This window comes from Elgaria multicarinata, chromosome 4, assembly GCF_023053635.1.
Source record: "Elgaria multicarinata webbii isolate HBS135686 ecotype San Diego chromosome 4, rElgMul1.1.pri, whole genome shotgun sequence".
Lineage (NCBI taxonomy): Eukaryota > Metazoa > Chordata > Lepidosauria > Squamata > Anguidae > Elgaria > Elgaria multicarinata.
The window spans coordinates 19,403,071-19,422,447 of NC_086174.1; the positions used below are offsets into that span (position 1 = coordinate 19,403,071).

Here is a 19,377-nt window from a genome sequence, read left to right on the forward strand (position 1 = left end):
AAATTCATTTTCATACCTGCCATCACATTCCTCTTTAGTAATCTTAGGCCTAGCTAGTATCCCGGGATTATCCCAGGGTCATCCCTGATCATGTAAATGACACACAGGGGATCCTGGGAGCAGGCAGGGACAACCCCGGGACGATCCTGGGATAAACCTTAGGTCTAGCTAAGGCCTAAGTTGAGTTTTAAAATATTATTTGTCTAGCCACAATCTTAAAAATTACTGTTCATTCAAGAAAAAAGTCATACAGAAATATCTTTATTTGTGCGATTGCAAATGTTTAGGATCTCACATGACTTCAAGCACTGAAAAATTCAAATTACCTGAATGGTCAAGGACACTTAAGAGAGATTTCCCTAAGACAATGATCAAAAAGGTGCTTCCTATTTTCTGAGGCACAGACATGAGGCTCAATTCCTGCCAACTGCTGAGTTTCCAATGCTCTGTTACATTAACAAGGTCTTAAAAATGCTAGAGGAAGAAGTCTTAAAATAAGGGAACCTAAATGAAGTCTTGCATAGTTTCAAAGACAACATAGTGAACTGCAGCAAAGCACATACAAGAGGCAAATACTACTGTAATAAAGATTTTTTCAGGAGTAGAATATTCTGTTCCTTACATAAATAAGCAAACACAATTCTCTGACAGAGCATGAGTAGATCTGGTGATTCCATTTGTTCCTCTGGGTTTCTTATGGAACTAATGTCCACAGCTTCCAATTACAAGGTAGGATGCTTAATTTTGTACTCCTTGTATGCATCGAGTATTTCTGTGATGACACTGGGGTCATCCAGTGTGGTGATATCTCCCATGTCACTAACAGTGCCTGTCACTATTCTCCGTAGCAACCTTCTCATGATTTTTCCTGAACGAGTTTTGGGAAGACGCTTCACTACCTGAATGAAGAGGGGAGGAAAAGAAGGAAATCTATTTTTATTACTAATTACTATTACTTTAAATCAAGCCAGAGTTGTACAGCCTTGAGATACTGGCTAGTTTCAGATGTAACAGTAAACCATGGTTTTTAAGTGAAAGAATGTCTGAGGGAAGGAAGTTTAAAGTTTTCTTTCATGGTTTGAAACAAACCAGTTTCATATGTCCAAATACAGGAAACAATCGTTTTTACAAACCACAGTTACACAAAACAAGTGGGGACCAGCAACAAAATGTGGTGTGCAGTATTCAAGCCACTCCATTCCCAGTCTCTTCCCACTGGTTTTTCATTCCCACCTGCACTCCAACCCCACAACAGTCAACATTCCACGTCTACTGAACTATTCAGGGGAGTTCCATTTCGGGAGTTTTTGATCACATTGCTGTCCAATCTCACCTATATTATCATCTTGGATAACTCTCAGGTTCTCTGGGAATGTTTAAAAATAACTTCTCAGGTAGGGTTCAGACAACCACCTACATACACACGCATCATTAATACACTCCACTTATTGTTAATAAATTGTTTAATAATGACGCCCAGTATTGAACAAAAGGCAGGATACAAATAATAATAATAATAATAATAATAATAATAATAATGATGATGATGATGTCTATGAGCATCTATTTATAAGTAACTATGGCTGTTTCTACTCCCATTCACACTTGTTTTAACACCTTCCTTTTTTCCAGCAATCGTCCCAGGAGCATCCCTGTACATGCAAACACACAGGGGATCCCGGAAGCAGGCAGGGGCGATCCCTCCATGTTCCTGGGATAATCTTTAGGTGTAGAAAGGGCCTATGTGGAGTGTAAAATGGCCTTGTACATATGTGGTGTGCGTTCGTCTGCATAAGCAAGAGCACATAGAGAATCAAATTAGAAATAGAAGGAATAAGCAAGGCCCTGCACTGTATACCTGGAAGGTGTGTGTTACCTGAGACTTTGCTCTAATTTAGGTTTTACATCATCTGAAAATTTTTAATGGCAAGCAACTCAATGGAGCATGAGGCTTCTTGCCACTGAATGTTCGGTTTGGCCTGGGAGGAGGTCTCTGGCAGCAATTTAAGTAGCCCCACCTTTAGCCTGCAATATTAACCAGACTATATTATGCAGTTGATGTAAGCTACCCTCTCCTAGCTCAGCTCTCCAGCATGCAATAGGGACATAACAGTTAACTACACCACAGGGTTGGTGTATAATGCTCACTTTCAGCCAAATCTGCAGTGTAGGAATGAAACAAAAGAAGTGGGGATAAAAGGAATGGATTGTTGTAAGCTACTCTCAGCTCCAACTTGCAAAAGGGGTCTAATACCTTTGGACAACATTGTAGGGATTTATTTATTTATGTATTACATTTCTATACTGCCCAATAGCAGAAGCTCTTTGGGCAGTTCACAAAAATTTAAATCATAAAATGCAAGACGATAAAATACAATATAAAAGTGTTAAAAGTTAGTATCAGATTTAACACTAACTTTGTATTCCTTTCAGTGCCTCCTGAAAACGTCATTATTCCAGGAAGCCTTTCTTTAATGACCAGCCCCGGTTCACTTTACATTTTGTTTCTTTTAAAATCTATTTTAAAGTGTTTTACTTTGTTTTTATTTTAATCTTGTATACCACTCTAAAATTTTGAATGGGGAGCGGTATATAAACATTGTAAATTAATTAAAATTTAAAACAAACTGAAAAACTAAAATATCCCCATATCACTGGTGATGATGAAGCAAGTGAGGAACAGATGGGCACTAGGTGTCCTGATTCACATGTACAAACTGGTCTGGGAGGAGTCCAATAAATGTTTGTACCTCCGCTAGGAATGGTCTCCAATACCATAGGCAGGCTCAGTTGACTCCCTGTAGCTTGAAGAGAGCGTGCCATTGTTAAAGGTAAAAAGTTTTAGAAGTGTTTAAAATTTTGGCTATCATCCTAAGAACTTACCAGAACATGATCAGGCACAGCATATTTGGCTATCTTGGAAGCAACTATTGCTCTTAGCTCTTTGGTAATTATTTCTGGATTTCCCGTGTTGTCTTTTAGCACAATGAAAGCAAACGCAGCTGTAAGAAAAGACCAGAATTAATTTACTACACATTAATGTACTTTTCGACATGTGTGGGACACTCAAACTTATCAAGTAAGATAGACTATGTAGAATAATCCATTACTCAATGCAATAAAGGTGATTATCTGGCGTGAAAGCTTTTGGCTCTAAAGTTATTTTCACAAGGGATGCTAAGCATGTTGTTTTGATTAATGTCGCTCTTTCATTGTTTAAAAATATGTGTGTAAAATTCAAATAACCTTAACTTTACTTGTGAAAATACTCTTGCAGTGCAACTCTAAGCAAGTTTACTCAAGTTTAAGTCGTATTTAGTTGAATGTTATTTATTCCCAGGTGAGTGTGTATAGGTTTGAGGCCAACCACATTATCGCCTTGAAAAGCTTCTACCCTTAATGGCAGCCTAAAAATCATTAAAATAAAATAAATACATCACACTTTATTTCACTGGGTAATGGATTATGCTACATGCTTTCCATATGTAGTGAAAGAAAATCAAGGAGAGAACCCTAAAAGATGACTGCTTCTTGTGCAAGAATTCTTGGGCCAAATTGTCAACCCATTCAGCATTAATTGAGCTAATAAACTGACTCCGTTAAGCTTCATATCGAAGATCCCGTTCCTAAATATTCTTCGAAGGAACCACATTTTTACGCAACGAAATATATTAGGTAGGAAAAACTACCTGCCGATCCTGATTCTGCAGAACTGATCGAACTGGTAACACAAGCACCTGGAATGGAATCTATTCACTTTTACCTCCTTTAACCATGGGGCTGGCTTCACGGCGCTGACTTCACGCCTACTAACAGGGATTGGCCGACGAGATCATATTACACCAGTCCTTCTACAACTTCATTGGCTGCCAGTCCTGGTCCAGCCGGATTCAAAGTGCTGGTATTAACATTCAAAGCCCTAAACGGCTTGGGGCCAGGTTATCTGAAGGAACGCCTCCTCCCATATGTGCCTGCCCAGACCTTAAGATCATCCACAGGGGTCCTTCTCCGTGAGCCCCTGCCGAAGGAAGTGAGGCAGGTGGCTACCAGGAGGAGGGCCTTCTCTGCTGTGGCACCCCGGCTGTGGAACGAACTCCCCAGAGAGGTTCGCTTGGCACCTACATTGTTTTCCTTTCGTCGCCAGCTGAAGACCTTTTTATTTTTTCAGTATTTTAACACCTAATTTAACTTAAATTTAAACTGCTGTTTAATTTCATATTTTAACCTATGTCAATTTTTGCTGTGTGGTTTTATCCTGGTCGTGCTTTTTATATTGTATTTTGTATTTGTGTTTTTAAATTGTTGGTTGTTTTATTATGCTCTTCATGGTTTTAATTTTTGTGAACCGCCCAGAGAGCTTCGGCTGTTGGGCGGTATAGAAATGAAATAAATAAATAAATTGGCACCGCTCCGCCACCAAACCCCACGATTTCACTAATGCGGGGGTGGCAGCAAGTTATCCAGATGGAGGGAGGCAGTGCAAGCTTTCCAGCGACCATTAGGCTCGCCAGGCCCGCCCCCACCTCCCATGGTTACTGGCGACCAATGGTAGGTCACCTTTCGCCCGGGAATGCCCCCTGGAGCAACACCAGAGTGAGGACAGAGGAGGAAGAGACACGCTGACTTTGCTCAGGCAAGAAAAATCAGGATAAATCCTTGACTTTTCTGCCCGCATCTTCAGCTCTTTGCCCCGAGGTGGCTCCGGATCGGTGGCTGCATCATATTTATTTATTTATTTATTACATTTCTATACCGCCCAATAGCCGGAGCTCTCTGGGCGGTTCACAAAAATTAAAACCATTCAAAGTATAAAACAACAGTATAAAACCTTAATATAAAACCAATGCAGCACAGATTTGGAACCATTCTGGGGCAAAGACAAAGTATAGACAGCCCCTGTATTTCTATGCCTGGATCTTAAAAAGGTAATTAGTAAACATGAAAATAAATATTTGAATAAAGACTTAAAACATTTCATTCACTTACCCTCCCCTTTGATATCATGGGGAAAACTAATCACAGCTGTTTCAGGTACTGCAGGATGTTCATCCTTAAAAAAAAAAAAAAGATGAATGGAGGGGGAGAAAAGAAAATTAAGCTATGCATTTGTACTGGTTTGACCTTATGCCTTCTTTTAAAACCTGTATAAACAGATGTCAAAAGGCTGTTTCAAACATACATGCTTATTCTCCGTGGACCTAGTTCTCAAAAACAGTAGATGAGGTGATAAACCTATGTCAGGGGTACTACAAACTGTAGTGAATGCTCATCTACGGGTCTTTTCTTTATGTGCCCTCACATGCAATCTGATGTAGTACTAAGAGACATAGATTTACCAACTCATCCTTTTGGAAAACCAGGCCTTGACCTCGCATGAACTGATGCCCCTTGGCCAAATATGTGAACCTTCATTTGCAAGCCTTGTGTTTTGACACAGTATGACAGAAGTTCCACCTGTGGTGACTAATCTGCAATGGCTCATTCACACGTGCAAGTCATCACTTAATGCCACAATGCAAGCATAAATGCAAGCATAAATTCATGTGTAAACCAGCCCTAAAACCAAAACTGTATACATTAATGATTTGTGACTGCATCAGGTTACCTGAATGAATTATTGTCGCCCACAGTTTTCCTATCCCAATAATTACCATGGCATCTTCAATCTCTGCAGTTCCAAGTCTGTGTCCACTGATGTTTAGGACATCATCCATTCTCCCTGTTATCTGATAATAGCCTTCTTTAGTTCGATAAGCACCATCTCCTGTGAAATAATAACCTATAGTGACAAACAGAGTTAGTGCCAGCAAATGTTGGTGCACACTTTTTTTAAGTTCACTGTGCTCTTAACACACTCAATGCTCCTAAATTCACAATGCTCTTAAATGGCACTGCACATTACTCCTGTGGGGAAATTAATTAACGTGTGTATGTTGCATATGACCACTCGTTGATAATTATAATCGCATAACAATTGGAGAAAATGACCTTGAGATTACATCACACACTACATTTTTATAATGTGTACATCTAATACTGTGTAAGCATAGCCAACTAACCTATTTAGTAAGGCATGGATGTTATGGGTATATGTGCCAGGGAACTGGAAGGGGTCAGGGTCTGAAAGCATGAACTCTGAAAATGGTCCCAAAGGCCTCAGTGTCTGTGCCACCACAGCTGATTGCCAGAGGGAGGAGCTCCTGGACTGTACTCTCTGTTGCACTTCTGCACTATCACTGCAGGTAGGCTGTTGTTGTTGCAGCTACCTGCTCAGCAGGGGGCAGAAGAGCTAACAGAGTCTTTGAATAGGGGCTGTACTGCCATTTTGTAGGAACAAGTGAAATAAGCAGTAAGGTCCCAGAGAAGTATAATGCCTGTACTAGCAGGAAAGAAGGAAGGCATGAGAATGAGGTACTGCAAATGAACAAACTGGAGTGTTGGTTGCGGATGAAGGAGACAGACTTGGACCTTATCCTCAGCACTTGGCTCTAGCCTGGCCTATAGATATTGAGCAATAGTCTATGTCATGTTTTTCTAAAGCCACTTCCACGGCAGACTCTGCTATATAGTAATAACAACAACAACTATACAGAAAACCTTCAGAAACTGGGCCTACAAAAATACGTCCACACCAACATGGAGAAAGCAGTCATACTTAAAATATGCTTAATTGTCAGGAAATTCCTGAATCTGTAAAACACAGCATGACTTGGCAATGCCAGTCATGTCCGTCTAGAAAATCTGCCATTAGCAAGAAAGAGATAATAACAATAGATGGCACCTCTTGCAGAATTTATCATGTTTCTAGATCAGTCTTTCCCAAACCAGTACCCCCTAGATGTACTGGACTACAACTCGTGGCGTGCCCATGTTGGCTGGGGAAGACAGTTGTGAAAGGCACTGGATTGGAGAAGGTTGATCTAGATTATTACTCCATTTATCAATCTACTGCAACAGTTTCTGTACACATTTGCTTAATGATTGGTGCAGGTTGCAGGATTCAGCTTTCCTTAGCACAGAACTTGCTGGTACAGAATTGTTCGTTGTTGTTGTTTTAAGTACAGAGAAAATATAGCATTAACTGTACAACATTCTATTGTCAAAAAAGAAAAAAACCAACGTTTTATGCAAAAGACTGCTGTGCACTAATTGCACCAACATTTATTTTCATCATTCTCACCTGGGTACATTTTGAAATAAGCCTCTATAAATCTCTGATGATCTCCATAGATAGTCCGTGCTATACCGGGCCAGGGCTGTGCAATGCAGAGAGCACCAGACACATCATTGCCTTCTAAAATTCTTCCCTAGGGGTCCAAGTACAAAAGTCACAGTTAACATGACCATGAAACAGAAATGTCCCAGAAGCTGAGCTAAATAGCCTAACTGTAATTTCCATTAACACCTATAACTTGGCACTACAGCATTAACAACACTAAGACCAGCAAGAGAACCACAGTATTCTGTCCAAATCCAAGTGCTTGTCAAAAGCAACACATGGTGTACGCAACATGCCCACAGATATGAACAAAATAACTTTTTTAAAAAGGAGGGACAGACGGACGGAGAACAGATATGACCACTTGGAACACAATGACATATTACCCTCGCCAAATACTTAATTTATTTTACAGCACAAGGAGGGGTAAGGAGCTGCTGGAGAGCTGACTCATATCCTGGAGTTAGTTATACTAACCCTGAGAACTGAAACAGCATCTTATGTCCATAAACCAATTCAGAATCAGTGTGGTTAGAGCAGACTTATTCAACCTGGCACCCTCCAGATGATTTGATCAATTCCCATTAGCCCCTCAGCATAGCCAATTGTCAGGAATGATGGGAGTTCTAGCCCAAAACATCTGGAGGTGCCAGGCTAAGGATAGAGTGCTGGCCCTGAACCTAAAAGAAACCAGCTGAGCTACTGGGTAGCCCCAAGCAAGCCACTTTCTCTTAATCCTTCATCTTAAAATGGGAATAGATAAAAGAAACAGCTGTTGCAGTGAATAATGTAAAGCCTTTGTGGCATATCTAGACGTTTGTCCTGGCCACCCTAACCCCGCACCCCACTGGCAATATTCCGTGGATTCAATCCCCACAATCTGAAATGAGCCTGCACTGATCCTGAGCACAGGCATATGTAAGACCGCAAGGTCACTGTCCGCATGGACCCAATGCATGTTGATGATTCTAGCTAGAAAATAGCTAAAAAAGCTAAAATAATAATAATAATAATAAGGTGTCTTCCATGTCAAGGACCACTGGCACAACACATATTTTGGAAGGATAGGGTCCCAGGTTCAGCCTTTAGTAGATCATGGGGTTGACAAAAGATCTCAGGATGAGGTCTTGGTAAGCTATTGAAATTAAGAATCGAGTATGCATGCTGAGCATTGGTGGTACACAGCATAACATTCCATCAGATATCAGGACAGTTACCTCACACAAGTTCCTCAGAAAGACACATCCTCACATTCCAGATGCATTTAGCTCATACAGTAAGAAACAAAGCTCTCTAAGAACATAAGAAGAGCCCTGCTGGATCAGACCAAGGGTCCATCTAGTCCAGCATTCTGTTCCCACAGGGGCCAACCAGCCATCGGCCAGGGACCAACAAGGCAGGACATGGGGCAACAGCACCCTCCCACCCATGTTCCCCAGCAACTGATGCACATAGGCTTACTGCCTCAAATAACTTAAGTAGTCCTTCTGGCCCCTTTAACCCAATTCTTGTTCAAACTCCAGACTATTGTGCAGCAGCATAGAAGCAATCTTGTAAGAATATATTCAAGCTTTTATTAAATATTTTAAAAGATACATTTAAAATACTTTAGGGAGGTTAGGAACAATACATAAATAAATAAATAAAAAAACCAGCATCACTACTAAATATCTCTGTATTTTCAACACCCAGAATTTTACAGTGCCTCAACTCACCTTCTCATCCATCAGTACTGGGCTAATCCCATAGAAAGGCCGCATTGCTATAGCTGGAATGATCTCAGCTCCTTTTTCTGCAGGCCGAGGAGCAATGCAAATGCCACCAGTCTCTGGAAGAAGAATAAGGAATGTCACTTGAAATCCAGGCATCCTCTGCTCTGCTCTAATTAAAGGACTTTGTAACCTCATTTTAACAAATGATTTCCCCTTCATTACAAAGGGAGCTGGATTATACCCCCAAGAAAATAAACAGAACAGCCTTGCAAACAATTATCATATGCAGCAGATAATTCATTAAGGTCCGGGCATTTGCTTACCCTTTCCCTGCAGGATTCCCATCACAACATTCGAAGCCCAGCATCAAAAAACAAAACAAAAACCACGGAACTGGGATATATAGGATTATTCTCCCAACCATACAGTTTTCTATAACAAACAATGGGAGAAAATGGCGTGGGGGGGGGGGGAACAAGACAGTTTTTGGGTTGAAAATTCTGTCTCTGGCTCCAGCTGCTCAAACTACTAGAGGCAGGAATGGGCAATCACAGATCAGGGTTAAAAACTAGATTTCTAGCTGAGGTTCTGTTCACAAAGGAGAAACGAGTGTTTGTGCGTTCTGGAAGGCAACCACATTCTGGAGCAGGGGTGGGCAACCTGCAGCCCTCGGACAAATTTCATGCAGCCGTCAGCCTAATTTCAAAAGCCCTTCTGCATGTAATCAATACAGACTTCAGGCAATAGCAATCTGTTCCTTCCCTGGAAGACCGCTGCATGGGAAGGAAGCAGTACAGAGACAGAGGGCATGGCTAGATGGGGCGATATCCCAGTGATCGCTCCAGGATCGTCCCTGTGCGTCCACATGATGCACAGGGGATCCCGGGAACAGGGAGGGATGATTCCTCCCTTTCCCCAGGATATTGCCCTACCCTTCTATCCTGGTTTTTCCCACGGTTTTTCCCACGGATGATCCCGAGACCGCGGGAGGTGTGGCCCGCAGTCCCAGTTTGCCCCGGCTCCTCACGAGTAAACGCGGGGAATCAAGCACGGAGCTCCTCAGGAGCTCCGTGCCCATTGGGGGTGGTGTGGGTGGAGTGCGAGGTTTTTTTTAATAAAAAAACCTTACAGTTGCATTCAAACGCTTGTGCGGTCATTTTCCTTTTAAACAAAACCAAAATGGCAACTGCGACATCCTACGTTCTCCCGGGATGTCGGCACCACGTGTAGACTGACGGGGGAGGATCTCGCGATCATCATACCGCGAGATCATCCCCCTCCACGCCCCTCGTCTAGCCATGGCCAGAGAGAGACAGAAAAGGCTGGCAGAAAGAGAGAGAGAGAAGAAAGAGAAAAGGGGTGACCCACCCATTTTTGGCTCTGACTCTACCCAGAATTGACTTTGGCCCACCTACTACTGACATGCAGCCCCCAAACAATTACCCATGAGGGAATGCAGCACTCAATAGGGGGGGGGAAGGTTGGACACTCCTGTCCTAGAGCCCCCTGCCAATGCTGTCATGATTTGGTGGACCTTTAGGAAGCTCTTTTGCTGCCCCACTGTGCTAAGCCCATATAGGTAAGACCGTGACCACACCAACTTACCCTACATTTGCTGATTATAACTGGGCTAAAGTGCCTATACTGGGCTCATTTGGGGCCAAATTCCTAACATGAAAATACAGGGAAGCACCTTGTTCTATTCTACTCTAACCCACCACCACCACCACCAACATGAAGCTACCTAGAAAATTATATTCAACCCAATTTCATGCACTTAGCAAGTGATTTCCACAGCAATGATAGAAGTGCAAGGATATTACGGAATGTGCTTCCTTGTGCTGTTTTCACAGCACTTCAAATGGTTTGCCGAAAAGCGGTTTATGAGACTAAAATACTATTATTGTATAGGATTAGATCCTCCCACCCATTATGGGCACTCCGCGATTATTTTCAATTCAGGACTGAGCCTCTTAATCATTCTTTCCTCATTTCTATCAGGATAAATGTTAAATCAGATCAGAGATTCAACCTTAATCAGATCTTTTATAGCCTAATACTAACATACACACAAAAAGAAGCAACGGTAATAAAATTAAAGAAATATTCATCCCTACAATAGTAAAAGCCATATCCCACAGTTGGCATAAATGTATGCAATTCCTCTGAGAGCAATTTACACCAAATGAAGATCTACTGGCAAATGTCTAATTTATTAGTACTCATATTAAAGGATTTTGCCTCTTGCTTTGCCCTCTGAAGGCTGGAAAAGAAGCTGCCCTACTTGGCAAAAAATAGCAATCCTACATCTTTTTTCATTAATAGAGATCAGCGCTCAAACATGGTTTATATGCTAATAGGAAAGTTATTTGGGAATCCTCGGAGGTAATAGATGTTTGCCCTAATTACATATCTTTACAAAATATCTTAAAGCCACTGTAGATTTATCATCTACATAGTACTTTTACGGCATTAGCCCCCTTGTTCGCCCACCTAAGTATTCGCAGCTGGGTTTTTTTTAAAAAAAAAATGGTGTCATGCCTCAGCTCCAGGCTGTAACGAAATGCACAAACCCCACCATGATTTCATAGAATCATAGAATAGTAGAGTCGGAAGGGGCCTACAAGGCCATCGAGTCCAACCCCCCCCCCTCAATGCAGGAATCCACCCTAAAGCATCCCTGACAGATGGTTGTCCAGCTGCCTCTTGAAGGCCTCTAGTGTGGGAGAGCCCACAACCTCCCTAGGTAACTGATTCCATTGTCGTACTGCTCTAACAGTCAGGGAGTTTTTCCTGATGTCCAGCTGGAATCTAGCTTCCTTTAACTTGAGCCCGTTATTCCGTATCCTGCACTCTGGGAGGATCAAGAAGAGATCCTGGCCCTCCTCTGTGTGACAACCTTTTAAGTATTTGAAGAGTGCTATCATGTCTCCCCTCAATCTTCTCTTCTCCAGGCTAAACATGCCCAGTTCTTTCAGTCTCTCTTCATAGGGCTTTGTTTCCAGACCCCTGATCATCCTGGCTGCCCTCCTCTGAACGCGCTCCAGCTTGTCTGCGTCCTTTTTGAAGTGTGGAGCCCAGAACTGGACGCAATACTCTAGATGAGGCCTAACCAGGGCCGAATAGAGAGGAACCAGTACCTCACGCGATTTGGAAGCTATACTTCTATTAATGCAGCCCAAAATAGCATTTCCCTTTCTTGCTACCATATCGCACTGTTGGCTCATGTTCAGCTTGTGATCTACAACAACTCCAAGATCCTTCTCATTTGTAGTATTGCTGAGCCAAGTATCCCCCATCTTGTAACTGTGCATTTGGTTTCTATTTCCTAGATGTAGATTTTCTAGATTCAGAACTGGTAGAATGGACTTGGATGAGGAAGCTCCATTCCAGTCTCAAAAAGACAAGAAAATTCACTTGCAAAGGTTCAGAAACTGTGTATTATTAGCCTCATCACATTTGCAACACTTGCTGGCTACATGAATTGTTTTTCATCTCCTCTGCCTAAGGGTGCAACCTTATGCAAGTTTAGACAGAAAAGAGCCCTACAGCTCCCAGGATTACCCAGTCAGCACAGCTGTAGGACTATTTTCCGCCTAAACATGCATAGGATTGCACCCTAAATCTCCTACATTCTGACATTTCCCCTCTACCATTTGCTAGTATGGCCTTGGTGTGGCTTGTCTAAAGAAGCAATCTGGCAGGGAATACATTCTCATGATTATGTTAATGTAAACCTTCCATCAATACCTAGCTAGAAAGAAGTCGCAGAGGAACTTTCTCCCAAATTGTCAGCTTTCTAAACCTTTTAGGGCACAATGCTATGCATGTTCAGACATTAAAAAATAGCTGGGGAATGCTGGTGGTTGTAGACCTTTTTCTGTCTAAACATGCATAGCATTGCGTCCTTAATATTTTAATCAAAGATCTGGTGAGACATAGAGGAAGTAGGCATATGCTGTTATTTTTATTGTAATCATTCCACCCAGAACCAAGGGGAGGGGGTGGTGGAACAGGACTTCAACCCACTAAAATGTTAGGAAAATTTTCTCTCAAGAATCCTCACTGAGTGATTGCAAACTTGCAAGCCTCTGCCTTTCTAAACCCCTCTCGTGCCGCCACTGGGCAGCCTTGCAGACTAAGGACGGGTATATTCCTATTAATTCCTATTGCAGGAGTGGGAAAACGGTGGCCCTCCAATGTTGTTGGACTACAACTCCCATCATCTGACCATGCTCCATGCTGGCTGGAGCTGTAATCCAACAACATATAGGCAGTAAACCTATATATACCAGTTGCTGGGGAACATGGGTGGGAGGGTGCTGTTGCACCGTGTCCTGCTTGTGGGTCCCTGGTCGACAGTGGTTGGTCACTGTGTGAGCAGAGTGATGGACTAGATGGACCCGTGGTCTGATCCAGCAAGGCTCCTCTTATGTTCTTACCTGGTTCCCCACCCTGACTGCCCTCCTCCACTAGTCCTTTAAGCCAGCTAGAACTCCTTTTCTCTGCTCATCACAGGTTTTCCAACTGGCACATATTTCCGAAGTTTTTGTTGGATCTGGGGTGTTCTGGCTACTCTGAGACGCCCCTGCTCATCCTCACTTTCGAGGACTGTCTGCATTCTCAAACACAGAGATAGAGAGGACTTTAAACTATGATTTCTTTTTGCTATTTGAGAATGTTTGGTGATAGAGGAGGAAGAGGGCTATTCCTTCACTTCTGCTGAGAGACCAAGCTGCCTTTGAGCCTCCCTCAAATTGTCACCTAGCAGCAGCCAGTCCATCAGTCTACCTGAACTGTTTCCATCCCAATTGATCATTATGCAAACTGTAGCTTTAGGACCTGGTGCTTTTCCTCCCCGCTCCCCCCATCGATTATTCCTTGTCTATCATACCTTTCAGATTATCAACCTGAGCAGAGGCTGTCATACTACCGGTCTTCAAAAGGCACCGTGTGCGCTTTTTTAGCTAAAGAAAACAAATCTTTAATTAAATAAATAATTAACGCTTAAATAAACGAAGAAGTAAACAGGCTAAACCAACCTTTTCCTGGTTGTTCGCATCCCTTCTTCTCAGTAATTCAAGAACGAAGGTTCTCATCAAGGTCTGAATGTCTCAGTGCTTCATTACATTTGAACTCCCCATGAAACTGCTGCAAGGCCTTTTGCTCCCCACGGTCCTCCCTTATACTTATCCTACGTTTCACACCAGGGAGCAACTCTCCTCGCACCCTCGGATCTCTTCCTTTCTTACATCACCCCATGATCTTTTGTATCCCAAGCCCTGCTCTAAACTCTGCTACCCATTCTGTTCTAGAACAATGCCACAATGAAATTCTCTACTTGGATCATGCCTGAACAAATCCCTTTCTTCCCTTCGCTGTATATTTAGCTATACGTACACACCTGCCAAAAATGCTAATAAGTAAATCACATTACTCTTTCAAAATCTTTGTCTTCATTTTCTTGATTCCTCTAATACTAAGGTATCTATTTTCAGGAATGCTTGATGACTCAAAATAAAATAACATCTAAAATATCCTTAGATTAAACATCTGAGTGGCTCCATTTGGGTCAACCGACTCATGTGGCAGCAGTGCACGTTGTGTAATGTTTGGTTAACCACTAAATCTTGTATATTGCCTGTCATGAACGTGGTGGATGGTCTTAAGCAAACAAGGGGACATTAATATTTCCCTACTTTCCACAGGCTATTATTAAGATTACAAAGGGTCACACGACATGTCAGACACACAGCATGCAGCCAGCTTGCTTTCAGTTTTTGTTTTACTGTCATGGGGGCCTGTTCCAGATCACAGGGGAAAGGGAAATTTAATCCTTCCCTCCCAGCTGGAACCCTATCAAAATTACCCACATACAGCATGTAACCGTAATTTTAAAAAGCCCCACTGCTAACTGCCACACAGAAGGGCCAATTTTGCAGTGGGAAGGATTTAACTTCTCCTTCTTTTATGCTGCAGTCTTGATCTGGATCAGGCCCTCACACTTACCCTAGAATAAATAAAACACAGACAAAACCAGAAAGGGGGTTGCACCAGAAAGGGGGTTGCATCATTAATAAAAATGTTGAAGGGCCCAGTGCTCTTCAACATTTTTATTAATGATTTGGACGAGGAGGTGCAGAGAACGCTAATCAAATTTGCAGATGACACAAAATTGGGTGGGATAGCTAATACCCTGGAAGACAGAAACAAACTTCAAAGTGATCTTGATAGGCTGGAGTGCTGGGCTGAAAACAACAGAATGAAATTTAATAGGGATAAATGCTAAGTTCTACATTTAGGGAATAGAAACCAAATGCACAGTTACAAGATGGGGGACACTTGGCTCAGCAATACTACAAACGAGAAGGATCTTGGAATTGTTGTAGTTCACAAGCAGAATATGAGCCAACAGTGCGATATGGCTGCAAGAAAGGCAAATGCTATTTTGGGCTGCATTAATAGAAGTATAGCTTCCAAATCACGTGAGGTACTGGTTCCTCTCTATTCAGCCCTGGTTAGGCCTCATCTAGAGTATTGTGTCCAGTTTTGGGCTCCACAATTCAAGAAGGACGCAGACAAGCTGGAGTGTGTTCAGAAGAGGGCAACCAGGACGATCAGGGGTCTAGAAACAAAGCCCTATGAAGAGAGACTGAAAGAACTGGGCATGTTTAGCCTGGAGAAGAGAAGATTGAGGGGATACATGATAGCACTCTTCAAATACTTAAAAGGTTGTCCCACAGAGGAGGGCCAGGATCTCTTCTTGATCCTCCCAGAGTGCAGGACAAGGAATAACGGGCTCAAGTTAAAGGAAGCCAGATTCTGGCTGGACATCAGGAAAAACTTCCTGACTGTTAGAGCAGTGCGACGGTGGAATAAGTTACCTAGGGAGGTTGTGGGCTCTCCCACACTAGAGGCATTCAAGAGGCAGCTGGACAACCATCTGCTTTAGGGTGGATTCCTGCATTGAGCGGGGGGGGTTGGAGTCGATGGCCTTGTAGGCCCCTTCCGACTCTGCTATTCTATGATTCTATTATGCATCTAACAGTGTGATCCTGAGATAATATATGTGAAGTTCTTCGAATACTTAAATGAATATGCTGTGTGCAATAACATTTAAATATAGCAATCAGCACCTGAAAGCCATTTTGCACACGTTTTCTTGGTTTGGTGATGGTTTTTAATATCCTGGAGTTTGTTTGTTGCCAATTATGCATTTGGTTTATTGTCTTGGGTTTGGGGTTTTAAATGCTGAGTATTATTACGATGGCTTGGGACTAGAGTAATGTAAGAACCACCTGCTCTTGCACAAATCTGCCCAGTTACTAAAAACTACCTCAGGCTCAGAGGCCCTTCTGCAGGCCTAACTGCCTTCACAAGCAAAGCAGGTGGTGACGGAGGCTTCTTGGCTGTGATGCCAGAACCACGGAGTATTCTTCCCAAGGAGGCTCACCTGAAGCCAACTGATTTCGTTCCAGGATTACATAGAGACCTTTTTATTTGTCCAGACCTTTTATCCTGTTTTTATATATAAGTCTCCTAAATAAAGAGGGTGGAGTATAGCTCAGTGGAAGATCCCTGGTTCAGTCCCTGGGATCGCCATTGAAAGGGTCAGGTAACAAGTGACGGGAAAAACCACCACCTGAGACCCTGGATAGGAGCTGCCAGTCAGAGTAGGCAGTACTGGCCTAGATGGACAAATAGTCTGACCTGGTATAAGGCAGCTACCTATGGAACTAAGGGGAAAATACTATGTTTGAGAGTACTACACTGAAGACTCAAGGTTCACTGGGACATTAGGTTTAGAAACTATGATGTCACAAAGAGCTTGATCACACTTACCAAATATATTACTTAAGATTTGCACAATGAGCTCCCTCCCCCACCCACCCTCTCTCTCTCTCTCTCTCTCTCTCTCTCTCTCTCTCTCACACACACACACACACACACACACACACACACACACACACACTGTCTCACTCTCATAATCTCCCCCTCACTTATCCACTCACCCAAATGCTTTCAAATGGATTCGTAAAGCCTGATTTGCTAATCTTTATGCCTGTTCAAGTTGATTATCTTGTGGCATACTGCTGCTTCAGACAGCAATGTTCCAGAAAGGATAAACAGCAATTAATGAGCTATTTTTAAATTGATTGTGTGATGTACAATTGAGCTAACACTACGGTAAATCAATTCTCTCTATGAATTATTGTTATCACTTCCGTTTATATCCACAGGAAATAATACATTCCACAAGAATGTGTACATTGTTTTTTAAATTGAGTAATCAGCTTTTGAGAGATTATGATTTCTTCTTTCCAGCAACAGTAATTATGGGGAGGGAATCATTCTATTTTCAACTAATTTGTTTAAACTAGATAGACCAACATTACTATTTTAGAAGTGGAACTGAAACAAAAACTTGCAATTTATCTCCAGACCCTAACAGGAAAACACCTGGAGTAGGAGCCTTGTAGTGCTGTTCAGGTAAGGTGACCATATAGAAAGGAGGATAGAGCTCCTGTATCTTTAACAGTTGCATAGAAAAGGGAATTTTAGCAGGTGTCATTTGTATATATGGGAAACCTGGTGAAATTTCCTCTTCATCACACCAGTTAAAGCTGCAGGAGCTATACTAGAATGACCAGATTTAAAAGAGGGCAGGGCACCTGCAGCTTTAACTGTGGTGATGAAGAGGAAATTTCACCATATATACAAATGACATCTGCAGAAAATTCCTTTTCAATACAACTGTTAAAAATACAGGATCCCTGTCCTCCTTTCCATATCATCACCCTAGTTCAGGTTTCTGGGGGGAGAGGGTGTGGGGATGCTGTTTCAAGAAGATGGGGGAAAGGACACCTTTTTCCTTTCCGATATCTGTGGGGCCTTTCCCTGTTGTGGTATATAGCACTAGAGAGCTTTTGAGGTGAACATTTAATAATGTTTTTATACTGTTCTTAAACTGGAAAAGGCTCCCAGACCGCCTTACAAAAATCAGTAACAGGACGGTCCATGTCCTTAGGATTACAGTATAAAATACACCACACAAAAGAAAAATGCATTATTTGTTTTATTATTGCATTTATCTCCCATTATTATTATTATTATTATTATTATTATTATTATTATTATTATATTTATTTGTATCCCGCCTTTTGCCCAATGCTGGGCCTCAAGGCGGCCTTACAAAGTTTAAAACATACATGGGGGGGGGGAAACAAAACCATAAATGTTTAAAATACACAACAAAATTATATGACATTAACATAGATGGAGGGCCAGATTATTCTCCAAAGGCCTGCTGGAACAAAAAAGTTTTAACCTGCTTCCGAAAGCCCATCAAGGAGGGGACTCCATAAGAATGATAGAAAACATTTATTTATTATTGCATTTATATCCCGCCTTTTTCCCTCCAAGGAACCCAAGGCAGCGTACATAATCCTCCTCCTCCGCTCCGTTTTATCCTCACAACAACAACCCTGTGAGGTGGGTTGGGCTGAGAGTCTGTGACTGGCTCAAAGTCACCCAGTGAGCTCCCATGGCCAAGTGGGGACTAGAACCCAGATCTCCCGACTCCCAGTCTGACACTCTAGCCACTACACCACACTAGGGAGGAAAAAGAAAAAAACAAATCTAGGCACTAGTTCTTAGTTCTATTTTATAGCTATATAGTAGTGGGAAGAGTGGTTCTGGAGAGTGGTCAAGGGAAATGTCCCCTGCAGTGCTACATAGTGCTAAAGGAATGTTAAGCTCTATTAGCTTACTTCTACTTTATAGCAAAACTAAGAGCCAAATGCTAAATATTTTGAGTTTTGAACAAAATTACTTCATTTCTAGATACCATAGACATATTCTAGAATTCTTGTCCCAGGAATTCTGTATATGAGAATTGCTCTTTTGAACTAAATTTCCCAGAATCCTTTGGTTGGAAATTATGGCTGTAAAACTGTTTTGAAACTGGTTAAAATCTATAGCGTTGACACAGATGGCACACTTTTAAGACAGGTACTGTAATCCAGGCTTTCAGGAAGGCACAACTGTGTATTCAAGCATCATCAGACAGGGTGGAAATAGTGTTTCCCTCCCGTCGGTTTGCCTCCTGCTCCAGTCCCACAACAGGGACGAACAGCTTCCTCTTTCTTCACACGGGGAAGAAAGAGGAAGCAAGGAACTACCACGTGGCCCATTCAGAGAGTGTTTTTATCTCGCTGCTTCTCCTACACATAGCAGGAAATGGTGGCAAGTTTCATTACAACCAAAAGAAACGGATTTTCTGGGGCTTTTTTTGTGATGGAAAAAAAATGTTGAAAGAGCAGGAGGCATGTGTGAGGTGAATGGCATCATGAAAAGGACCTGTGAAAATCCATGATAATGAGCGTGTGATAAAACGCTCACCTGACGACACTCCTAAAATGATTGCCCTTTTTGGCAAAAAAACCA

General features: G+C 42.2%; 1 protein-coding gene across 1 annotated transcript in view; it reads right to left on the reverse strand.

Moving 5' to 3' along the window:
• Window positions 1-222: 222 nt before the first annotated feature.
• Window positions 223-19,377, reverse strand: part of ACSS1 (acyl-CoA synthetase short chain family member 1) — a 35,431-nt gene continuing 16,276 nt past the window's right edge. Inside the window, exons 8-13 of the mRNA XM_063123898.1 lie at window positions 8,935-9,047; window positions 7,181-7,307; window positions 5,652-5,779; window positions 4,987-5,050; window positions 2,884-3,002; window positions 223-899 (exon numbers count right to left, since the gene is read on the reverse strand). Of these exons, the coding sequence (XP_062979968.1) occupies window positions 723-899; window positions 2,884-3,002; window positions 4,987-5,050; window positions 5,652-5,779; window positions 7,181-7,307; window positions 8,935-9,047 (728 nt within the window). The 3' untranslated portion in view covers window positions 223-722. The remainder of the gene's footprint in view (window positions 900-2,883; window positions 3,003-4,986; window positions 5,051-5,651; window positions 5,780-7,180; window positions 7,308-8,934; window positions 9,048-19,377) is intronic.